General features: G+C 44.0%; 1 protein-coding gene across 6 annotated transcripts in view; it reads right to left on the bottom strand.

Annotated features, from left to right (window-relative positions):
- The window catches only part of PPP1R18 (protein phosphatase 1 regulatory subunit 18), a 49074-nt gene that overhangs the window by 15408 nt on the left and 8010 nt on the right, over positions 1 to 25656 (bottom strand). Inside the window, exon 3 of one of the 6 annotated variants that reach the window (XM_039341862.1) lies at positions 23119 to 23988. The exons of the other annotated variants lie outside the window; for them this stretch is intronic. Within the exon in view, the coding sequence (XP_039197796.1) occupies positions 23788 to 23988 (201 nt within the window). The 3' untranslated portion in view covers positions 23119 to 23787. Of the gene's footprint in view, positions 1 to 23118; positions 23989 to 25656 lie in introns of those variants that run through there. 6 annotated transcript variants of the gene reach the window in all.

Below are 25656 nucleotides of genomic sequence, written 5' to 3'. Positions count from 1 at the left end.
ATCCTTTCCTTCCTTCTTCACTAAATGCAGTAACCCATTTCCTGAATTTTACTTCTGCGTAGAGGCCTCTGCATCTCTCATTTCCGCAGGCCTGCCCTCATTCTTCCCCACCCCCCCACCCCACAAAAACCTAGCAATTTCCTGTTTTCAGAACAACTGTGAAGTGGAAGTAGTTGAATAGAAAACAGTTTAAATAGCTATGAACTGGATGATATGGAGGCAGACCATACTGCTTAGGGATTATCTAACAGAAACACAAAAATACACATACACAGAAGAGCTGTGTTTAGTCTATAACTTTCAAGGACAGTTGCAGCTTGGTGTAGTGGTTAAAGTATTTGGCCTAGAACAGTGATGGTGAACCTTTTAGAGACCGAGTGCCCAAAAACAGCCCCCGCCTCCCCGCCCACCCCTGCTCTGTGCCCCGCCCACCTGCATGGCCACCCATCGCCTCCACAGCCCACTGCAGCCCAGATAGCCCAGCAGGCCATGGTGGCCATGCCCTCCGCCCATGCCCTACAGCATCATCTGTGTGTGACAGGGTGTGAGGGCAGAGTCTTGTCCCCGCTGCCTGGTTGCCATGCCTTTGGCTGTGCTGCTCTGTGCAGACTGCGCTTGGGGGCAAGTCTCCTCTGGGAAACTGCTGGTGAGGAGGGGGCCGCGGGGGGGAGGTGGGGCTGGGGTGATGGTGCACGTGCCCACAGAGAGGGCTCTGAGTGCCACCACTGGCACACGTGCCCTAGGTTCGCCACCACTGGCCTAGAAGCCAGAAAACTTTAGAGTTCTAGTCCTGCTTAGGCATGAAATCTGTTTGGGTGACTTTGGGTGAGTCATTCAGCCCAACCCTCTCACATGGTTATTATTGTGAGGAAAATAGGAAGAGGAAGGAATATCAGGTATGTTTGCAGCCTTGAGTTACTTATAAAGTAATGGAGTTGGTATAAAAATCTAATAAATAAACAACATCGCTCAGGCCCAGCCTATCTTACAGGGCTGCTATGAAGCTGTAATAGGACTTGGGAGATGCTCCTACAGTATTTTGTACAATCCACGGATGTTAATTATCCTCAAGTCCTGGCCAAAGCAGGCCAGCGTGAAGAACTAGCAGTCTAGTAACCAGCCCATAATGTATGGACTCTTTGCATAAACCATAACTGAATGGATTCATATAGGTCAGTGGTTCTCAACCTTTTTAATGCCGCGACCCCCAACCAGTCGTAAGTTGAGGACTACTCAACCGGTTGTAAGTCGAGGACTACTCAACTGGTGCAGCACCGTTTGCAGAATGGGACTTTTGGCGGGCTCAGCAGGGCAGAGACAGCCTGGACAATTCCTATTGGCTTTTGAAAGCCAATAGAATTAGACTCTATTCAAGAGAGTCTATTCTATTGGCTTTCAAAAGCCAATAGAATAAAAGGGAGTAGCACAGCTAAGGAAAGGGGAAAAAAATGGCGGACTGCGTTGTTTGGCGACCCCCGTGAAATGGTCGTTCGACCCCAAATGGGGTCCCGACCCACAGGTTGAGAACCACTGATATAGATGTAAAGTCATAAATCATAGTTCATAAGGCAGAGCTAGTAAAATAAAAAAAAAAATAAAAACCAAAGAAATCATTTGACAGTTTAACCTCAGAACCAGTGATGGGATTCAAATATGTGAACAACCGGTTTTCTGTGTGGATGCCGCTTCCGGAAGTCCGTTCTGGGCCTGGGCAACAAAAAATTAGCTACCGGTTCTGCGAACTGGCTGAATCCCACCACTGCCCAGAATCTGCCATGCTGTCCCACCCACTCTTGGGTGAAGTAAACCTACCTATCTCACTGATAATGTTTGAGATGTACATTCTTCATTGGTATGGTACACTGACCACTAGGAGGACTACTAGGAGTGACAAATTTCACCCTATTGGGACTAATCAATCATCTAGAATTCGATGGCAGTTTCTGAAGCTTGGCCGCTTGAAAATCTGTGGACTTCAATTCCCAGAATTCCCCAGCCAGTCTGGCTGTCTAACCCCTGGGCTAGGGTCTATTTGGAGCCGAGGGGCCCTTTCTCCCCCCCCACCAGGCCGCCAAACCACAAAGGTTGGGACCACTGGTCTAGGGAATTCTGGGAGTCTTCAATTGGCCAAGGTCTCTATGGGGTTCAGAGTCGTAAAAAGCTGCACACGGGGCCATGATAGAATGTTAACATCTACATCTCTCTGCTCTGAGAGCTGAAATGAAAGAGGCATGCATATATCATCCTGAAAATTTCATTATGACTGGTAAAGATGCAAGATACAGTAGAGTGTAGCCAGTAACATACCTTTATTTTGTCTATTTCTTGCACTTTGCTTCTTTGGATTTTATTCTAAACTGTTGATTAGTATCTATGCACATGTGTATGTAAACAGGTACTCCTTGACTTATGACTACAGCTGAGCCCAAAATTTCTGTTGCTGTGTAAGACAGATGTTAAGTGACCTTTGCTCCATTTTATGACCTTTTTTGCCACAGTTGTTAATTGAATCACTTAGCAGTTGCTAAGTTAGTAACACAGCTGTTGTCAAATGTGCAACCCACAATTGACTAGATAATATTTTCCTCTAATCCAGCAAGATATTTTTTCTTGTATGCGGTCCTTAAATTAAATGAAGAAATGAAATAACACGCTGGCTATCAACCAGATTGCTGTTACATCCATCGTCTAAGTAAGGCATGCCCCCTAGAATAGAATAGAGCTGGAAGGTGCCTTGGAGGTCTTCTAGTCCAGCCCCCCCAGCGCTCAAACAGGAGAACCTACACCAGTGGTGGCGAACCTATGGCACGGGTGCCAGAAGCGGCACTCAGAGCCCTCTCTATGGGCACTCATGCCGTTGCCCCAATCCTAGGCCTTCAGCTGGGTTTTATAAAACCTTTTCGCTTTAGGCCTCCGCCGCCATGTGCAAAAAAAAGAAAAAGGTTCAATCAATCAGTCAATTTCAACTTCTCGCGGGAAAAAAAAGATCTTGCAAAGTTGGAATTGATTGATTGAACTTTTTAGTTCCACCCAGTCTGCCGTTACCACGGCAGCCACGCCCACCCAATGGGCCACACCCAGCCAATGGGCCACACCCACCCGGTACCTGTTGATGCATAAGTGGATTTTGGGTTGCAGCTTGGGCACTCAGTCTCTAAAAGGTTCGCCATCACTGACCTACACCATCTCAGACAAGTGACTGTCCAGTCTCTTCTTAAAAACCTCCAGGGATGGAGCGCCCACGATTTCTGGAGGCAAGCTGTTCCACTGGTTAATTGTCCTCAAATAGATATAACTTTAAAGCAAATAAAGCCAAAAGAAGATTAGAGAATGTGAACCATATAGAAGAAGAATAAAATTTTGAGACTGTGGGACTGTCCTCTTTATTGACTCCTGTGGATTCAAACACAATTGCACAATTGAACAAATGAAGCCACGATGGGCGAAGAAATAGAACAGGAAAGCAATGGTTGCAATCTCAACCCAGAGTGTGCAATTGTGCTATTGTCTCTCCCCCCCCCCCACTGCCGGTCATACCACCCAGGATGTGCTGCTTTGCATTTTCTCCATGCTACTTTGTGCAACTCTGCTCACTCAGCCCTAATGCATTGTGACGAAAGAATAAACAAAATACGGAGGAGACAGAAGGAAGAAGAGTTAACCAGAAGGTAAAATTGCACAACTGTGACTAGGACTGTCTTTTCTAAAGGGCAGGAAATCAAGGAGGAAACTATGAGTTGGAAATCAGCAGATCATCCCTTGGAATCACAAATATTTTTATTCAATTAGATTGTACCAGTGGAAACTAAAAAGGAGCAACGTAAAAAAATATGGATTTGATGTTACCCCTTATGCTGCTGCTGATATAAACCCACTACAGCAGTGGTGGCGAACCTATGGCACGGGTGCCAGAGGCGGCACTCAGAGCCTTCTCTGTGGGCATGCACACCGTTGCCCCCTCTACACCAGCAGCCCCCCCGGAGGAGACTCGCCCTGGGCGCAGCCTGCGCAAAGCAGCGCAGCCAAGGACATGGCAGCCAGGCAGCGGGGACAAGACTCCACCCTCGTGCCCCATCGTGTACAGATGATGCTGCAGGGCACAGACAGAGGGTGTGGCTGCCATGACGCTGCTGGGCCGCCTGGGCAATCTGCTGTGGTGGGCAGTGGAGGTGGTGGGTGGCCCTGTGGGCAGGAGAGGCAGGGTCGGGACAGGGGCGAGCTGGTTTTGGGGCACTCGATCTCTAAAAGGTTCGCCATCACTGCACTACAGTATTGCCAATGGAGAAAAGTCAGAATTCTGAAATCAGCCCCACTTCAAAAATACTGGATCTGGAGTGTCCCCCATTTTCTGAGACAGGGAGAAATCTGGGGCCAGGCAGACAAAGAAAGGCCCAGGTGATCACCAGAGAGTAACAAATGAAAAGCAGCATATATAAGCCCTTCATTAATACCAGACTCTTGAGATAGTCCAGACAGAGTCTCAAGAGTTGGGTGGCCCTATAAATCCATTGAATAAAATGAAATAAATGGCACAAATGTGCAGATTTCTCTCCCTATATTTTTAAAATATTTTATAGTCAGCAGTTGGTGGGGTAAACATGTATATAATCACAGATAGTTCTCAACTTACAATCACAATTCAAACCAGAATTTCCATTGCTAAGTAAGGCGGCTGTTAGGTGGTTTTTACAATCTTTTTTGCCAAGGTTTTTAGGGAAAACACTACAGTTGTTCTTCAGTGACTCATGCAGTCATTAAGAGAATCCGACTTCCCGCATTGACCTTTGCTTGTCGGAAGCCACCTGGAAAAGTCGCAAATGACCCCGGGATATTGCAACACATGCCACTTACAAAATTCCCAATTTTTTATCCTGCGCCTGTGAGGATGCTGCAACAGTTATAAGTGTGAGGACCAGTTGTAAATCCCATTTTTCATGCCATTGTAACTTGAAAGAGTCACTAAGCAAATGGTTATATGGAGAGGACTATCTGTAAAGAAGCTCCTTCCTTCCTTCCTTCCTTCCTTCCTTCCTTCCTTCCTTCCTTCCTTCCTTCCTTCCTTCCTTCCTTCCTTCCTTCCTCCCTCCCTCCCTCCCTCCCTCCAGAGTTTTTCTAAAACAAAACGATATCTATTCCCCAATTAAGAGGATTTTCCAAAAAAAGCATTAAGCCCAGAATTAAAATGACCTTGTTACACTACTGACTCCCGTCCCACAATTTTCTCTCAGTTTGTTTCCAATGTGTTTGTACAAGCCACGATGACATCACATGTGCCATGATGCCATTGTGCAAATGATGCAATTCCTATAAAAAGGAAATCTCAAGAAACCTACATGCTGGTAAAGGGTAAGGGAGGAGGGCAAGTGATAGCCTTGTCCCTGTGCAGCAAATCAATTGCCTGTTTACCTCAACAGCTGGATAAGAAATTAAACAAAATGTGCCAGGGATGAAGAAATACTTCCTTTTTCTGGTCACAGAGCATTTGCAAGCATGTCATTTCCAAATTATTATTTACTGAAAGGCTTTCCAGTTTTCTGAAGAAAAAAAAACCAAGCCCAAAGTATACTTGTATTTTAATAAATTTGATGTGCATAAATAAGCCAGCAAAGATTTTTCCCAGGTGAAGCTGAACACAAGTGCCTCTAAAGATTGGCACCACAAACAGCTCATAAAGAGTAGTGGCAAAAGATGTCAACTCCCCAGCACTCTGATTAACAGTTAATCCCCTCTTTGGCCATAAAGTAGGAAAATAAATTGTTCTTTTAGGGGAGCCTCTTCTGAATAGAAAGATATATCCTGAGACTGGAGCTAGATATACAAAGGAGCAAAAATATATGTGCTGAAGATGGGATAGCCAACAGAAAGAGTAAGCAACGGAGTCACTGAGATCTGGCGTGTTCTATCTTAAGATTGTTCGGAGGCAATAGGACAAAAATAGCAGACTACCTCGATATTTCTGCAAAGACAAAGCTATTAAAATGATCTGCAAAGAGTCCTGGAACATTTTCTAGGACAAGCGCGCTGATACTGAAAGATGACATCAACTGTGTGAGAGGGAATAACAGATTAACGGAATCGGAAGGGACCTTAGAGGTCTTCAGGTCCAACCCCATGTTCAGGCATGAAACCCTATGCCAGTGATGGCGAACCTTTTAGAGACTGAGTGCCCCAAAACCGGCCCCACCTGCCCCTGCTCCACTCCTGCTCCACCTCTGCTATGCCCCTAGCCCGGCCCTGCCCGCCCACAGGGCCACCCACTACCTCCATGGCCCGCCACAGATTGCCCAGGTGGCCCAGCAGTGCCATGGCGGCCATGCCCTCTGCCTGAACCCCGCAGCATCATCCGCGCACGACAGGGCACAAGGGTGGAGTCTTGTCCCTGCTGCCCGGCTGCCATGTCCTTGGCTGCGCTGCTCTGTGCTGGCTGTGCTCGGGGGCGACTCTCCTCTGGGAGGGCTGCTGGTGAGGAGGGGGCTACAGGGGGAGGTGGGTCTGGGGCGACGGCGTGAATGCCCACAGAGAGGACTCTGAGTGCCATCTCTGGCACTTGTACCATAGGTTTGCCACTACTGCCCTATACCATTTCAGGCAAATATCTATCCAATCTCTTTTCAAAAACCTCCAGTGTCGGAGCAGCCACAGCTTCTGGAGGCAAGCCATTCCACTGATTAATTGTTCTAACAGTCAGGAAATTTCTCCTTAATTCTAGGTTGCTTCCCTCCTTGATGAGATTCTACCAGTTGCTTCTTGAGAAAGGGAGAAACAGGTGATGCTGACCCTAAGCAAATTTTTAAAATTTTTATTTATTTTACAATACTTCCACCCTACCCCACTTCTACAGGATAGGGCTCTGGTAAGTTACACAGAGTCTCCCTGCCCCCACAACTAGATGATTGGATACTGTCACTCAAATGACTGGATGTAATATAATATGATTTGTTAGAGAATTTTAATTTCTCTATTGGTGAAAAATAAATCAGAAGCTCTCACAGTTGACTGCATTTAGCTGATTCAAATAACTATATTTATATAAAAATATTTACAATACCATTCTTCTTTACAGCAACATAGCTTAATGAAGACTTCTTACAGAGACAGACCAGAGACAAAACCTTGAGACTGGAAATCCAGCTCCTAACTCAATACTCTTTTTGCACAGACTCAGTAGCACTTTCTTCACATTGGCTGACTGAGTTACCACATGACTCTTCCTATTCATGAATATTCCAACATGATTTATGTATTTATTTATTCATTCCCTGCCTTTATTATTTTTACAAATAATTCAAGGCGGTGAGCGTATCCAATATACTTTCCTCCTCCTAGATTAGAACAACAGCCCTGTGAGATGAGTTGGGGCTGAGAGAGAGTATCTGGCCTAAGGTCACCAAGCTGGTTTTCATGGCTAAGGCAGGACTAGAACTCACAGTCTCCTGGTGATTGGCCCCAAATCATCGCTGGCTTTCATGGCTAAGGTGGGACTAGAACTCACAGTCTCCTGGTGACTGGACTCAAATCACCAAACTGGTTTTCATGGCTAAGGTGGGACTAAAACTCACAGTCTCCTGGTTATTGGACCCTAATTATCAAGCTGGCTTTCATGGCTAAGGCAGGACTAGAACTTACCATTTCCTGCTTTCTAGCATGGTGTCTTCATCACTAGATCAAACTGGCTCGTCTTTAGGGGAAAAATTGTGTTGGATGGTTTAGAGTTCAGCACATTGTGATTCACGTCATATTATGTGAATCAGGCCATCACATTCAGCCATAAAATTAGATTTGCTTGGGGAAGGTATATTAAAAACAGAATTGTCTTTAATTAAATCCAGTTTATCCTGTTATCTGAAATTTAAAATTGTAGGTTTTAATTCAGATTTGACTGTTTCATGTTTCTAGGACCAGACTCTATATGGGAGATAGCCATCAGGGACATTTATGAAAATGAGGCCACCCAAAATTGGTGGCCTTGATTGTATGAACCAAGCCCTGGTTTTTAATGTGCTTTTATTGAGAAAATGAGAAAATGTCGGTCTACATCAGTCATCGTTATCAATTACCTTAGGGCAGTGGTGGCGAACCTATGGCACGCATGCCAGAGGCGGCACGCAGAGCCCTCTCTGTGGGCACACAAGCCATCACCCAGCCCTGCCTTCCTCTGCGGACCCTCCTCACCAGCAGCCCCCCCCGGAGGAGAGTTGCCCCTGGGCGCAGCCCAGGCAGAGCAGGGACAAGACTCAGCCCTCATGCCCCATTGTGCGCAGATGATACTGCGGGGCATGGGTGGAGGGCATGGCTGCCATGGTGCTGCAGGGTCACTTGGTTGATCTGCTGTGGTAGGCCGTGGAAGCTGTAGGTGGCCCTGCAGGGGGGGGGCGGGGGGCAGAGGGGGGCAGGGTGGAGCGGGGGGGCAGAAAAGGGGTGGGGTGGAGCGGGCGGGAGGGTTTTTGGGCACTTGGTGTCTAAAAGATTTGCCATCGCTGCCTTAGGGTAAAAGTGATTTAGCTTTGCAAATAGATGAAAATCAAATAGAAATAATTGAAAACACATTCTTAATTATGTATAAAGAAGAATTGCCTGGGATGTGATATAGGGCACAAAACTGCTGCTACAAGAAATGGCATGTCAGACTTATAAATTCTGCAGGAACTACTTTTCCAAGACAAAAGCAAGCAAAAAGGCACAGACCAAGATCGCATCCCTTCAAACTGAGGTTAATCTGTTGGTCACTCACAGCCTCCCTTGGAGGGTTATCATTCTTTCCTCAACAGAATTCTTTCTGGGTTTAACAGAATCAGCCCTGGATTATTTATTTTGTTTATGCCCCACTATTTTAATGAGCATTCAAGGTGGCTAACAAAATTTAACAACAAAAATATAACACAGATTAAAATTAGCGGTGAAAGTAACACTAAAACAAGTTAGCAACTCAACATCTGGTGAAAGAGATCCATTTCCACACACATGGAAAAGTGAGACTAAATGCAGTTTCCATGCGAAGGCCTTGCAGGATCTGGAACCCCTTCCTTTGTACCTCTAGAATATATTTCTGCAGGCCTCCTGGAACCCTGATAAGGCTGCTAAATTAGGAGAATAAATCTCAATAACAGGGATATTCCTCAGGTTCAGGCAATTGGAGAAGGGATGGATTGGAGGAGAGACGAATATGTTGGGAGATTGCTTAAAGCAGGGGTGTCAAACTGCCGGGCCCACGGGCCAGAGATGCCCGCGCCCAACCCAGCTCCAGCAATGGGGAAAAAGCCGCGATACATCGCGACACGTCATGTGATGTTGCGAGTTTGACACCCCTGGCTTCAAGGCATTTGGCATAGAGAGATGAAGAGTGAAAAGAGGCCTTCTCCTGTAACTCTGGCAACTCTGTAAACTCATACCTCAGTATTGGTTAATGACTTCCTTTGGAAAAACACAGCAAGCAGCTTCTGCTAGTGGAAACTTCCTTAGGCTTCTTCCAAATCAAGCTGTAGATTTTTCTCCCAGGCAATACCTGCAGAAGCTGGATTTCTCTGGTGTGGACCATCTATATCAGTGGTTCTCAACCTTTTTAATGCCGCGACCCCCAACTGGTCGTAAGTCGAGGACTACTCAACCGGTCATAAGTCGAGGACTACTCAACTGGTGCAGCACCATTTGCAGAATGGCACTTTTGGCAGGCTCAGCAGGGCAGAGACAGCCTGGACAATTCCAATTGGTTTTTGAAAGCCAATAGAATTAGACTCTATTCAAGAGAGTCTATTCTATTGGCTTTCAAAAGCCAATAGAATAAAAGGGAGTAGCACAGCTAAGGAAAAGGGGGGGAAATAGCGGACTGCGTTGTTTGGCGACCCCCGTGAAATGGTCGTTCGACCCCAAATGGGGTCCCGACCCACAGGTTGAGAATCACTGATCTATATATTCCTAGGATTAGCAGATTTAGATGAAGGAAGGTCTATGATTCTCAATCATCCAGGTCATGGTTGTCCCAAGGGTGCTTTTTCAAGAGGCAACTGTACTTTGTTTTTCCTTGAAGACATTTCGCTTCTTATCCAAGAAGCTTCTTCTGTTCTGAAGAATGAGAATTGGATGAGAAGTCAGAACTGAAGAAGCTTCTTGGAGGAGAAGTGAAACATCTTCAAGGAAAAACAAAGTCCAGTTGCCTCTGGGAAAAGCACCTTTGGGATGGATGAAGGAAACTCCCCATTACACCCTAATTGGGAGTACTATGAAGTCAAGCAAATGTTGGGTCTCTTAGCTGTTGATTTCAAAGGCTTTGGGGCATCTGGTTTGGCTAAAACCAGAAAGAATTTAGCAGATTTCTCCAATATTGTATTTCCCCATGTTACCTTACAGTGCTTGACTTCACAAATTATGTTCAGCCACATTTGTTGAACCAATCTGGTTCATACGTAATATTAAGATATAAACCATGATTTGGCAGTCAACATTACCTGTGTCACCCATTCTCTAAGCCACAAACCAAAAAGCAACATTAAGGCACTGGTAATCAAGTGCCCGATGCAACTCTGAGTGAGATGGGTGGTCTCCAGATTAAACCAACAGACAACTTTGTAGACCAGCTTTCTGAACATGCTAGAAATTAAACTTGCTTCCTTTTCTCTACAGAATAACTTCCTGACTATTAAACAAGGGTCTCATTTTCATTTGTCTCCAGCATTGTTTGACTGAGCAGTCTCTCACGTCCTTACGGTTGGGCTTTACTTTAGAGTAATCAAAAGGTTTCGCCCCCACTCAGTGCTTTTTTAAAAAAATAAAAATAAAAAGGTGCCGGAACTCACACATCTCATACAGCCTTGCCTACCTTACAAGATTCCATCCAAAAAAGGTGCCGGAACTCCGTTCTAGGCGTTCTATGAGAAAAAAGCCCTGCCCCCACTACAGTCCTAGTCTGAATCCAGTTTGCCCAACACCTGCCATCTGAAAGCATCATAAATTCAGACACAGAAGGCTAACCTAACCTAATCTTTACACTGGTTCCCTATCCCCATCCACCCAATTTTACTGATGGTTATAAGAGAAAAAGACAGGGCTAAAATCCTCATAGTTTTAAGAAGTGGTCTTGACCTATTATTCTGCACTGGTGCCACTTAAACCTCATGTTTATAAAACTACCAAATATTGGCTGCAAATATGCAAACAGCATCCATCTATCTATCTATCTATCTATCTATCTATCTATCTATCTATCTATCTATCTCCTTGTTCTGTGACTATATCAAATGATATATGATCATATTTAAAGCTATATATCAATAACTCCCTTTTTATGACCCTGTAATCCCTTAATTTGGGGCAGAGTTGGACAACTGGATGGGGCTGAGTGTTTACTGGCCAGATGCCCTTCCTGATGCCACATGGATTTTGCAGTAAATATTTTTTCTTTGCGCAGTGGAGAGAAACATTTGCCACTACCTAGGATTGAACTCTCAACCTTCTGAGTAGGAGATGAGTGTCTTCACGCTAGGGCAGCACACCACTCATGATCATATTTATATATCAGTATAGTATATACATGTAATGTACGTTGATATCATATCATATTTCAGAGTTCCCCGACTTTTCCAGCTTTGTGGATTGGCAGGGGGAGGGGATGGTTCTGCACAAGCGGCCAGCAAGTGTGTGCAGGTCCAGCTCTATTTGTGCGAGAGGTGGGCACACGCGCCCGCTGCTCGTGCAAATGGTCTGCATGAGCATGCACTTGCCTGCTGATTGCGCAAGTGGGGATGCATGCACGCATACACACGCTCGCCCACCACTTCTGCAGCCCGGTTCCAAACAGCTCATAGCCCAGTAGTGGGCCACGGCCTGGGGATTGGGGACCTCTATCATATATCATATATCGCGGGTGTCAAACTCGCCACGTCATGTTATGTGTCTCAATGCATCGTGACTTTTTTCGCATGATACAACCGGCCTGCGGGCCAGGAGTTTGACACCCCTGTCATATATAAATGTGATATATGAAATATGTATTTACAAGTCATATTTGTACAGCACCCTAAAATTGGGAAATAGTCAAAATCAGGATGGGGAAATTTGAAAGATGTATCACTCTCCTGCAAAATAATGAAAAAGCTAATTAATACAGATTTTCTAGCCCATAAACTATCTCATTATGGGCATCAAGAAAACCACTCATGCCAAAATAAACAACAGCCAATTTTATTTTCCCTTGGGCTTGCCCAGTTACTGTATCTTGATCTGCAGCCCAATAAAGAACGTTAATGGATTGAGTTTTTTCCAAGCTAGAAATTAAGTGTTGGAAAAAGCTTCTCTTGTTGGATTTCTATGTGCCGAGCAGCTGTGAAAAGCACAGGCGTATGCCATAAAAGGTTTCCTTTCTCCTTTTCTTCTGCTCAACCGTGGAAAATCTTTAGCAGTGAGGAACGGGAATGGCATCCAGAGGCAAAGAATGTTATTCCTCCGTGAGAGAGCAAGTCCCCTCTACAGATAAAACTCCCAGGGATTGCAACAGCTTGAAAAAAAGTGAAAAGAACTATGCCTCTGTTAGTAACGGTGAGGAATTCCATCCCGCCACAGGGTTGCCGTCACCCAAATAAATGCCCTAATCACGCCCTCACTCAGCAGCCACATGGCTGGTCAGAAGCTGGCAAGAAACGGGCCAGGTTGAGAAGAGGCCAATATCTTAAGACCCAAATTACAGAACAAAAAGAAGAATTCTCTCTTGGCAGAAATAGCTGTCCAGACAAAAAAGGAAGGAAAACCAACTTATCTGCTGGGGTCTTGGATGGATTATCTGCCAACAGACAGGCTGTGCCAGGAAGAAAGGAGAGATTAAAATTGCAGCGTTTGTCTGGTAAAGTTTAATATGCTCATTGGGGATAGTTATACCCCCCACACACCCATGCTTTCTGTCAAGGTTGGATATATGAATGGATAATGAAGGCAAAAAAATAAGCCGTAATTATATTATTATATTATTGTGCAAATAATAAGCTATAGCGGTTCCTGGAGAATAAATCACGCCAAGTTCGGTGAACATATCTACATGACCTACTAAGCCACTTAGAAGATTAATGGGGTTGCCTTGCCTGCGTCCTTTGCTGTAGCTCACAAGATCCTTTAATTGGAGTCTGTGATTTCTCCATGGCTAAGCATGTCATCTGAAGCTAGAGCAGCAGGATAGATAACAGTTTTAAAAATACCGGGCAGATTTGTCATGCAAATGTCTGTAAATCTACTAGATGGCAGCAGAGATCCCCCCACAGCCACCTATATTGATCAGCTGGATTGTTGAAGTCCAGATCTATAGCCCTAGCTATAGTATACCATGAACCAATTGCATAGACTCAGATGGTTAGATACAAACTATGTATTCTTCCTAGCTAGTAGCATACTGGGTGAGTTCCTAGATTGTACATTAAGCCATAATATGACCTGCCTGTTCTTTTGCTTAACATATGAACCCAACCACTGTAATTTGTTTTCCTGGCGTGTAAATCTATGGTTTATTCCAGTGATGGGGAACCTTTTAGAGACTAAGTGCCCAAACTGCAACCCAAAACCCACTTATGCATCGTCGGGTGCCAGGTGGGTGTGGCCCATTGGGTGGGTGTGGCCCATTGGGTGGGTGCGGCCCTTTGGGTGGGCATGGCTGCGGTGGTAATGGCAGACTGGGTGGGACTAAAAAGTTCAATCAATCAATTCCAACTTTGTGAGATCTTTTTTTTCCCCCGCGAGGTTGAAATTGACTGATTGAAACTTTTTTTTTTTTTTTGCACACGGCGGAGGTCTAAAGCGAAAAGGTTTTATAAAACCCAGCTGAAGGCCTAGGACTGGGGCAATGGCATGAGTGCCCACAGAGAGGGCTCTGAGTGCCGCTTCTGGCACCCGTGCCATAGGTTCGTCACCACTGGTTTATTCCAATCCTTATATTAAGAGGTAATCCTTGACTTACAACCAAAATTTCCATTGCTAAGCAAGGAGTTGTTAAATGAATTATACCCCATTTTATATCCTTTTTGCCACCGTTGTTAAGCAAGACAATGCCATTAAGAAAATCGTGTGGTCCTTAAGCAGATCTCAATTGACTGGGCTTGTGGGAAGCCAGCTGCAAGATTGCAAATGGTGATCACATGACTTGAGATACTGCAACTGTTGTAAGTACATGCCAGTTGCCAAGCACTGGAATTTGTGATCACATGGGGATGCTGCAACAGTTATAAGTGTGAGGAACATCTATAATCCATTGTTTTCAGTGCCGTTGTAATTTTGAAAGTTGCTAAACAAATGGTCATACGTGGAGGACTGTCTGCATGTAATTCCATTAAACAAAGGCAACATGGCCTTTCTTGGGAATGCAGAAGCCATATAGTCTTACACTGGGCAGGACTAGGTAAACTTCAACGGTCTTCCCAATCTTTCCTTCTGTAATGGATATTCTGAACCCAGCTGGCTGTAATGTAGTTATTAGTTACAACATTAAGGAATTTATGTGTTCTAAATTGTTCAGTTCAATCCTCATCAGATCTTTTCAGTATTTCCACTGAGCTTACAACAACTTAGTTCTCAGTGGCTAAATTAGCACATCACACTTAGCTGGTTTGTTATTAATCTATAGCAGTGGTTCTCAACCTTTCTAATGCCGCGACCCCATAATACAGTTCCCCATGTTGTGGTGACCCCCAACCACTTATACATCACCGGGTGCCAGGGGCGTGGCCAAAGAAAAGGGGAAAAAAATGGTGGACAGCCTTGTTTGGCGACCCCCATGAAATGGTCGTTCGACCCCAAATGGGGTCCCAACCCACAGGTTGAGAACCACTGATCTATAGTTAAAACAAACCAGCTAAGTATGATGTGCTAATTTAGCCATTGAGAAATAAGTTCTTGCAAGCTCAGTGGGACTCAATACTGAATAGATCTGGTGAAGATTGAACCGAACAATTTAGAACACATAAATTTCATAATGTTGTAACTAATAATGTGCTACAGGCCTGTGTTAGTCAGGAAAAATGAGCACTTTTTAAAAAATAGTTTAAAAGGCTACTATAGTAATGAGGAAAACAAGAAGACAGCTGTTGGTTGGTTTCACTGACCATGATTTGAGGCTACCAGATCTGGGCTGAAGTAATTGAAATGATCATTAGATGGCAGCAAATAGTTCAACATTTCTGTAACATTTTCCTATCACCTGGTGGTTGTCTGGATTTTTACAGGCTACCTGTAATAAGTGCTACATGAATGTATATTACCAAATCATTGGTGATGTTAGAACAGACAGGTGCTGCCTCAGGCACAAAGCCAGTTGGATGATTTTGGGCCAGCCACACTGCCTCAGCCTTAAGAGCCTCTTTTGAAGTCTTGAAGAAAAGTCCCTGCAAACACTGACTTGAAGACACCAGAACAGGGAAGGTGCAGTGCATCCTGATTTTAACGCCTCTGGCCACTTGTTCAATTCAGCTGAGAAGAGAGAAGAAGACACCCGGGGAAAAAATACACAACCCCCAGGTAAATTAATAAAAGTAAAAATAATATGCAAAGTACAATATTCAGTGTGTCTCTTGAGATGAAAGTGATTCTGGATTTGGAAAGAAAGTGCTTGCACAGTATCAGATGTTAATGATGTATACATGGAACAGCTGCTTTCTCCCACTTCCAATGTCATGATGGAAGTTCTTGCATTAGTTTATCCTACCCAAAACCCAGAATTAGTTGAGACACTGACACTAAATGTAAAGTATGCAATGCTCTTTTGTATGGTTGATTCCCTCCTTCATGGCCCTGCAGTTGTGGAAAAAGGCCTTCAAAGCCTTCAAAGGAAACCATATCTCCAGTTTCTTCTTCCTTCCTCCTCTCTCTCTCTCTCTCTCTCTCTAGCAAGCAGCTCAACTAGATGCTATGACATAAAAGACCTCAGACATTCCACTTTTGTTCTTCCTCTTTAAATGATTCACACCCTGAAGTGGAACTGACATTCCCAACAGTTCCATGGAAATTCTCCATACCTGAGCCTATATCCTTCAGCCAAGTCTGACTCAATTCTATATGGGTTTTAATCCAGCAGAAATGATCCTTAGAGAGATAGTATCTCAAAGAAGGAAATGACCAAATGCTGCCTAGGAAGATTTATGCTAACTAGAAGCCTCCTGAGATCCTCCTAGACCTAGGGCATTCAACATCTTGTATCATGTATTTTCCATCTTTGCTAAAGACACTGGCTGACTTTTCCCCCAGCACATGCGCTGATCCAGGCCCTCCAACAAGCCTGTTGAATGTTGCCTTTCCTGATTGGGGTTTTCGGCCCAGGGCAGAAGTCAGAGCCCATGAATTTCCGTAGCTTTGCTTGCTCAAAAGAGGAAGAAGAAGGCCAATGGGCAAAAAGTTGCATTCAGCTGATGTCAGCTGGCTTTGCTTCCTCTGAGAGGTTGTTGTGTCAGCTCTGGACCCCAGCCAGGCGATGATAGCTCACGCCAATGAAATGTAGCCTGGAGGCAGGGGGGGGAAATCCAGCGAAGGCTGGCTGCTGTAGGCAAGCAATTAGATAAAAGGGCTATTTGTGAAGGAAGAAAGGAGAAAGAATCCAAGAGGGAATTGAAAGGCTGGAATTTTCCTAAGGGATGCCACAAAAGAGACTGGACAGAATAAGACAAGTCAGAGAGATGGAAAAGGCCAAGGGTGGGACAGGACGAAGATCAAATCTTGTGGATCAAAAATTAGGCTTTTCTGTTTCTCTTTAATGGCTACCCAAGATCAGATGTTAATGGGACCTATTGGGTGTGTCATGCCCAGTTCCCCTACCTTTTTTGTTGCAGTTGTTATGCAAATCACTGCAGCTGTTAAGCAAATCACATGGTCATTAAATGAATCCAACTTATCCCACTGACTTTGCCTGTCAGGAGCCAGTTGGGAAAGTCACAAATTGCGACTCCAGGATGCAAAATGTGGTTTGGAAGAACGCTGCCCCGGATGGCTTGCCAGATATTCAAAATCTAGCATACTGTACAGTGTGAAAACCCTGTTTGTTTGATTTTACAATATTGGAATACAGCATTTAAATATGAAATGCATACAGGTGGCCCTCAACTTATCACCACAATTAGTAAGGTGACCAACCGTCCTCCTTTAGGGAGGACAGTCCTCCTTTTGTAAGTTCTGTCCTCCCTCAAAAAGTGTCCTCCTTCATGTCCTCCTGTTCTATATTTATTTATTTATTTATGAGACTTATATACCGCTTTAAGTGCAAGCACTCTCTAAGCGGTGTACACCAGTAAGCAATGTATATATATATATTTACATTGCCCCCAACAATCTGGGTCCTCATTTTACCTACCTCGGAAGGATGGAAGGCTGAGTCAACCTTGAGCCGGTGAGATTTGAACCGCTGACCTGCTGAACACAGTCAGCTAAAGTGGCCTGCAGTACTGCACTCTAACTGCTATGCCACCTCGGCTCTATATTTGAAGACTAATCTGCAGGGCTTTTTTTTCCCCTCACAGAACATTCAGAACGGCGTTCCGGCACCTTTTTTTGATGTTTTTTTTTTCAACTTTTGCGTGAGCTGTGCTACTCCCACTATTGGCTTTCGAAAGCCAATAGGAATTGCTGCTGAGCGCGCCAAAACACCCGACTGGCAAACTTTGCACATGCAAGTTGTCTGTATTATTGTTGCAATGAATAAAATGTTTCTTTTATTTACGATATTTTTTTCTTCAATTTATTTGTCCTCCTTTTCATTGTAAAAAAGTTGGTCACCTTACAATTAGGAACAGAATTTTCACTGCTAAGCAAGGTGGTTATTAAGCCTAAAATAATCAGCTGTATTTGAGTTCTCAGAAAGCCTGTCAATCTTTGCTGAAAATTCTTGTTTCCTATGATGGATATTATTTTGAGAGGCAACTAGACTCAGGGTACCATTAAAAGGGGGTGATTGTCTCAGGCAGCAATACAATACCTGTTTCCCTCTATTCCAGGGGTGGGCAATAATTTTTCCCAACAGGCCACATGAGAAATTCGGATTGGCGTGGAGGGCCAAACCAATAGGGCTGTGAAGGTCCATAGGCATGCATGCATATAGACACATAATTTGAAAAAAATAGAAATCATCTTTAAAAATAAAAGCAACCTATGTGAGCTGGACAGGGACTTCCAAAGGGCTGAATGTGGGCAGGGGCTGTAAAATGCCTAGGACAGTGATGGCGAACCTTTTAGAGACCGAGTGCCCAAAAACTGACTCTGCCCCTGCTCCACCCCCTGCCCCGCCCCACTCTGCCTGCCCGCAGGGCCACTCACCGTCTCCATGGCCCGCCGCAGATTGCCCAGGTGGCCCAGCAGCACCATGGTGGCCATGCCTTCTGCCCATCCCCTACAGTGTGCATTGGGGCATGAGGGCAGAGTCTTGTCTACGCTGCCTGGCTGCCATGTCCTTGGCTGCGCTGCTCCATGTGGGCCACACTCAGGGGCGACTCTCCTCCAGGAAGGCTGCTGGTGAGGAAGGGGTCACAGATGGAGGCAAGGCTGGAGCAACCGGCACGTGTGCTCACAGAGAGGGCTCCGAGTGCCGCCTCTGGCACTCGTGCCATAGGTTCGCCATCACTGGCCTAGGCCTACTTTATTTGTTCTGTTGGAGGACAGAGCTAAGCTTTTCTGGCTAGCCCAGGGATAGGCAACCTTGGCTCTTTTATGACTCGTGGACTTCAACTCCCAGAATTCCTGAGCCAGCATGGCTCAGCTTGGAAACTTCTCCCTTTCCCCTCAGCATGGCTGGCTCAGGAATTCTGGGAGTTGAAGTCCACAAGTCATAAAAGAGCCAAGGTTCCACACCCCTGGGCTAGACGTTAACTCAGGACAATGTAATGCTCAGGCTGTCATTGAAATAGAGGCAAGAGAATTATGGATACTACCTTGAAAATCTAATGAAAAGCAATAACTCAAGAGTAAGGTGGAACGGCTTGTACATTTTTTTTTAATGTATACGATGGAGTGGAGAAACCCATTTTCATTCACGCCTAAAGCAGGAAAAGATCTAGGGAAGATTCTGACTTCTAAATATAGAAATTAAGAACAAGATATTGTATGCATGATAATAAAATGAAAGAAAGCTTTTATCTATACAACACTCAGTTGATACCAGAGTAGGCAAACTATAAGCATGGAGCAGGTTTCACCTACTATGGAATTGTGGCCTCTTTTTCACTCGTCTTCCAAAGCTGCTAGGTTGACTTATCATAAATAAATAAATCATAATATGTTAGACTCTCATTATTATAAGGAATGCTCTAAATCAGGAGCGTCCAACCTTGGCAACTTTAAGGCCCACGGACTTCAAATCCGCAAATTCCCCAGCCAGCCATGCTTCTAAAGCACAAGTCCCTTTGATGTAAAGATGAAAGAGAAAGAATATGAAAAGGCTTAACTGTCAAAGGGAAGAAGAGATCAAGCATCTATGGCAGTGGTTCTCAACCTCATTCATTAAATCTGATGCTTTAAAAGTTGATTTAAAAGTTATTTAAAAGTCCGTAGTGAAAAAAAAAAAGGTTGAGAACCACCGGTCTATGTAATGGTTGGTCACTCAAAAGAGTAGAATTAAGCCACCAGCTCAATTCCTTTCTTTTCTTTTTTATGAATTTGTTTTTCTTGAATTTACAGGAATGAATTCTATCCAGGGGACTTTCACTCCTTATGCAAAAGCAATCCCAGGAATGCACTTAAGAAGGAGTTAAAAGGTTTCTATGCCCAACATAGAGCAGGAGTAATCTGCCCCTCAGCTTTGCTACTCAGGCAGATGAGGTAAATGAAGAGGGAGTTTCCATATTCAAAACCCGATTGTCTGTTGCAGGAAGCCAACATCTGCCGGGAACCCTGAATTTGTACATTACCTCAAACCAATCTCATGCAGAGCTCAGCTCCCAGCTGCCAACAGTGAAGCTTGAAGGCAGAAGAATCCGATTTTCATTTGCATGCCCAGAATGATGAGAACGGAACATGGGAAAATAACGCCTGACCGGGACTCCAGTCAATTCCAACTTGGCTAAGTGAGACAGTTAAGTGAGGTTTGCCCCATTTTACGACCTTTCGTGCCAGAGTTGTTAAGTTAGTAACAGAGTTGTTAATTTAACAACAGAGTTGTTAAATGAATCCGGCTTCCCCTTTGACTTTGCTCACAAAAGGTTGTCACATGATGCCGGGACACTGAAAGTGTCATAAATATAAACCAGTTGTGAAGCATCCAAATTTTGATCCTGTGACCATAGGGATGCTGCAACGGTCGTAAGTGTGAAAAATGGTCAGGTCACTTTTTTCAATGTGGTTGTGATTTCAAACCGTTACTAAACAAATGGTTATAAATCGAGGATTACTTCTACGCTTCTCCAGGATGAATTAATCCATTTGAACTCAAGAGTTTGTGACGGTCTGGTTTGACATGAGGGGTCGATCCTTAAAGCAGCATGTCTCCCTTTAAAGAATAAGAAGTAGTCTAACTTTCATTTTGGTTGCTTCAAACCCAAGCCACAATAACTGTTAACTATGGTTTCTTTCTCATTTCTATGTTCTGTGATCTAAAATACCAGAATAAACCTTTTTTTTTTTCTGAAAGGGCAATTGCATCACAACTCCACTTCATGCAGAAAAACAAGTAAAACAAAAACTTCATCCATCACAGAGATAGACCAGTATCATCCAAATCAGGGGTCTTCAAACTTGGCCCTTTTATGACTTGTGGACTTCAACTCCCAGAATTCCTCAGCCAGGCATGCTGGCTGAGGAATTCTGGGAGTTGAAGTCCGCAAGTCATAAAAGGGCCAAGTTTGAAGACCCCTGATCTAAATTTTCTTCCTTCAGGTATCATTTTCCCAAATTCTCAGGAATGCGATTGGAAAAGCTCACAGTTCTATTACACAAAGGAATTGCATTCTTTAATGTCCTGGCCAGGAGATGCATTTTTTTTCCCTTGAATAGCAATTACTTTTAACCTTTTTTAAAATAAAGCTTAATCTGAAGGTACAAATAGGTGATCGTTCTTATGCCTTTGCTAGGAAAACATTCATCTGCTGACTCTTGCGAGCAAAGCTGCAGTTAGAGAACAGGAGTAGGATTATCCCTTGGTCCTCTGTTCATTGACACTAACTGGAAATCACAAGTGGAAAGTGCCAAAAAGGCAACATCAAACTACATTTGCTTGATTGTCAAGTTCTGACACCCTCAGTTACATCAGCAGTGGAATTTTATCAGCTGCTACTGTTTCAGCTCTACACTACCTGTTGCAGCTGGTTGAATTTCCCCTCAATAACAATAATAATAAAGTTGGAAGGGACCTTGGAGGTCATCGAGTCCAACCCCCTGCTCAGGCAGGAAATCCTATACCATTTTGGACAAATGGCTGTCCAGTCTCTTCTTAAAAACTTCCAGTGTTGGGAGCATTCACAGCTTCTGGAGGCAGGTTGTTTCACTGGTTAATTGTTCTAACTGTCAGTACATTTCTCCTTAGTTCTAGGTTGCTTCTCTCCTTGATTAGTTTCCATCCATTGCTTCTTGTCCTGCCTTCCAGTGCTTTGGAGAATAGTTTGATTCCCTCTTCTTTGTGGCAACCCCTGAGATATTGGAACACTGCTATCATGTTCCCCTTTGTCCTTCTCTTCATTAAACTAGACCAGGGGTAGGCAACCCAAAACACTTAAAGAGCCACTTGGACCCGTTTCCCACCAAAAACAAAACACTGGGAGCCGCAAAACCATTTTGATATCTAAAATGAAGATAACACTGCATATATCCTTTTTTACCTTTATTATAGGGGTGCGTGTGTTTGTGTGTGTGTTTGTGTGTGTATGTATGTGTGTGTGTGTGTGTGTGTGTATATATGTATATGTATGTATGTATACACACACACACACGCACACAGGTAAAAAAAGGATATATGCAGTGTTACCTTCATTTTAGATGTCAAAAGGGTCTCTCTCTCTCTGTCTCTCTCTCTCCCTCTCTATCTGCCCTTGGTCTGCCACTCCTCTTCCCCCGCTCTCTTTCTTTCTCTCTCTTTCCTCTCTCTCTCCCTCTCTCTCTTTCTCTCTCTCTCTCTTTCTCCCCCCCCCCTCTCCTATCTGCTGCTCACCTGACAAGCTTCAGGCTGTTGTCCAACAAGATCAGGGGTAGGCAACCTCGTCTCTTTTATGACTCATGGACTTCAACTCCCAGAATTCCTGGGTCAGCCTAGCTGGGCTAGCTGGCTCTCTCCTGCCCTTCCTGCTTCCTGCAGAGACGCAGCAAAGGGAGGAGCTCCGCCCAGTAAGCTTTTCAGCTCCTCGGCACACACACACACACACACACACACACACACACAAAAAAAAACACAGAGAGAGAGAGAGAAAAGCACACACACAGAGAGAGAGAGAGAGAGAGAAGCAGGGAAGCGCAATTCCTCTCTCTGTCTCTCTCTGCAAAGGCAGAGGAGGCTGGGAGCCGCAGGGGAAGGCTCAAAGAGCCGCATGCGGCTCCGGAGCCACAGGTTGCCGACCTGTGAACTAGACATACCCAATTCCAGCAACTATTCCTTGTATGTTTTAGCCTCCAGTCCCCTAATCATCTTGGTTGCTTTTCTCTGTACTCTTTCTAGAGTGTCAACATCTTTTTTATATTGTGGTGACCAAAACTGGTTGCAGTATTCCAAGTGTGGCCTTACCAAGGCATTGTAAAGTGGTATTAATACTTCACGTGATCTTTAAAATGATTCTTAAGAATTGCAGAATTGTACTGCTTCTTTACATATAATTTATGATGTAAGAACAAAGAAATAAAATTTATGTATGGTAGTGAAGAATTCTCAGAAGATATGGATCTGGCAGCTGTATCTACCTCTGGAGTGTGATTCACTGAATTTCTTCAAACAAAGATTAGCTGGAATTCAGAGAATCCTGTCTGCAAATATGCAATGCCTTCATACAAGCTGATATGAGGAAAACATTGTTCTGGATTTTCTTTGCTCTTTCTCCTGACTGTGGGAAGAACTCTACATCCTGGCAACAGTTTGCAGAAGATTGCATTTAAGACACATTTGGGATATTCACATCCTTACCAGTAAACCATAGCTGTGGTCTTAGCACAGAAAATTTTGCCCTGACATATCACTATCACCAATGTATGACAATTCCGAAACTGACTTTTACATATCAAAGACAATGCCAACTTAAAATAGGCGCTTTTCTAGCCAATCTGCCGCTCTACTTGGCCATAGCATTAGCTACATATGTAACCCAATTTTTAACTTATTTCTAAAATTTATCTAACCATTTGAAACCAGACAGACTCTAGGCAGCGTTAGAGGATATAACAAGATACAAATCTAAAATTAATGTATGATTAGACTGATTATATGCCATCAAGCTGGTTTCAATTCCTAGCAACCACAATAGATAAATTTTCTGCACAATGATCCATTCCTCATCTGGTGTTTCAGGTCTTCCAACATTAATGAAATTACAACACTAAAAATCACGAAATTGAGAGATGCTAGTTTCAAGAAATTGAGCTCCGGCCTTGAGGAGGAAGTGGGAAAGAAAAAATAGTGGCTGGGAAAATAGAAAATGTGAAAAACAGACTCCGAATAGCCCTACCTTGGCCTTGTTGTCTTTAGAAAAGGACACTGAAGGTTCTGAACAGGCTTTCAAAATTCTTTTAATATAGCCTACACTAATAAAGTAGAATTTTTGGAATCTCGGTGGTACTTGTTGTTTGATTTGGCCTTCCTCAAAGGGATGACAGGCATCATGATTTGTCAATCTTCCTAGATGTCCTCTGGAAGGGCCACATTTTCATCATCTTCTAGAAGGCTAGGAGTGTGTGGACCATATGTGTTCCAGAAAACAAGGTGTTCCAGAGAAGAGAGGTCACTATGAGCACAGCTGGGCCCTTATTTCCATTTTTCCTAGTAGGGAGGACTACCAGGAGATACTTCCCAGTTATTTGGGTAGGATAGGAGAAAACTGTTATGGAAAGGTGGTGTAGGAGATGATCAGGCTGATCCTGAGGGAGGAATCAAACGGGTCATAAGTCTCAAGTACCTTTGTGTCCACAAGCAATCTAAATTCCGCCCACTTTGAATTCCCTTGACTCAGTGGTGGGGTTCAGCTGGTTCACACCGGTTCAGTAGAACTGGTAGCTAAATTTTGTTGAGTTCAGAGAACCGGCTGAACCCATGCTGCTTCTGGAAGTCCATTCTAGGCCTCGGAGGCCTGGAGGTCTCCCAGGCCTAGAACTTCCCACAGGAAGTGCATGGATGTCACTTCTAGAAGTCCATTCTAGGCCTCGGAGGCCCAGGCCTACATCCACACAGAGAACCAGATGTTCAAGTATTTGAATCCCATCACTGCCTTGACTCTTATCTACCACCAACTTTGACTGTTAGTAGTTCAGATTCTTATACAGTTTCAGGATACAATAAACCTGTATCTATTCATCTGAACTACCTGGACTTCTGATTTTCTGTGTTTGATAAGTGATCTCCAAGAAACTCAAGACCCTGAGCCATTAGCCTGGAATATGCCTAACTGTACTCCTTAAAATGACCAAATCTTTCTCTCCAACCACTTCCCTGTCTTCTAAATATAATGCTCAAAGTTCCTTTTGAAAAGCCAAGAATCTTAAAATCCATTTACACTTATTAACTGAGTGTAGTATAATACACAGAAGAACCCCGTGTTCCAGTGGTAACTAATTACCAGAAGGGATCTCCTTAATAAGTTATAATGAAAAGCTGACAAAAGGTCTGCATAAGGCCTATATTTAGTTAAATTGCTAGCGAGTTACTCTGGGCACCCCACCTCCTTTTCATTCACTGATCATCATGGGTATTATATTATATTCCTTTGAGTCCTGCTTGATTCCAGTGACTTCATCAACATGTGTATGCCATTTTCTTGGCAATAAAAATAAGGATTGAGAAGGAATCCAGTTCATAAGCCTAAAAAGGGGGGGGGAGAGATATTTACAACAAGGAGCTAGAAAATGATCAGCATTTTTAAAGCCAGCTGCAGAAAACAAAAAAGACTCGGAGATTCCTTCAATTGCTAATGATTTAACTAAATAACTGTCTAATGATGGACTGAAAAGACAGACTGCCTCTATTCGGCTTGGGGCATATCTGGTGACCCGAGAACATGGGGTAGACTTGCTAGGATGAAAAGGCTTTTGTGGAGGAGGACTTAAGACTTCTGTGGAAATGTGTGTGCAAATAGTACCATGATGTACTCGAGGCCAGCCTGACCAATAACCCGTTTCACACAGTGAACTTGGGGCAGCAAATTCTGCATCCTCAGGCTCACGTTCGTTGGACTGATGCTCAAGGAAGAAGTCAATTGGACATGCTTGGACCTAGGTTGGACATAAGAAGAATGGTTGCAGAATTTGGGTTTAGCTTGTCTAGACAAAAGAAGGACTAGGAGGGACATGATAGCAGTATTTCAGTATTTGAGGGGCTGCCGGAAAGAAGAAGTCAACTTATTTTCCAAAGCACCAGAAGGCAAGACAAGAAACAATGAATGGAAACCAGTCAAGGAGAGAAGCAATCTGGAACTAAGGAGAACTTTCCTAACAGTGAGGACAATTAATCAGTGGATCAGCCTGCCTTCAGAAGTTGTGGGTGCTTCATCACTGGAGGTTTTTAAGAGGAGACTGGACAGCCACTTGTCTGAA

The sequence above is a fragment of the Crotalus tigris genome, unplaced genomic scaffold (assembly GCF_016545835.1).
Source record: "Crotalus tigris isolate CLP2741 ecotype Arizona unplaced genomic scaffold, ASM1654583v1 scf7180000017773.841730, whole genome shotgun sequence".
Taxonomy (NCBI): domain Eukaryota; kingdom Metazoa; phylum Chordata; class Lepidosauria; order Squamata; family Viperidae; genus Crotalus; species Crotalus tigris.
Note: the sequence above shows the minus strand (reverse complement) of the source record. Positions and strands in the feature narration are given on the sequence as shown.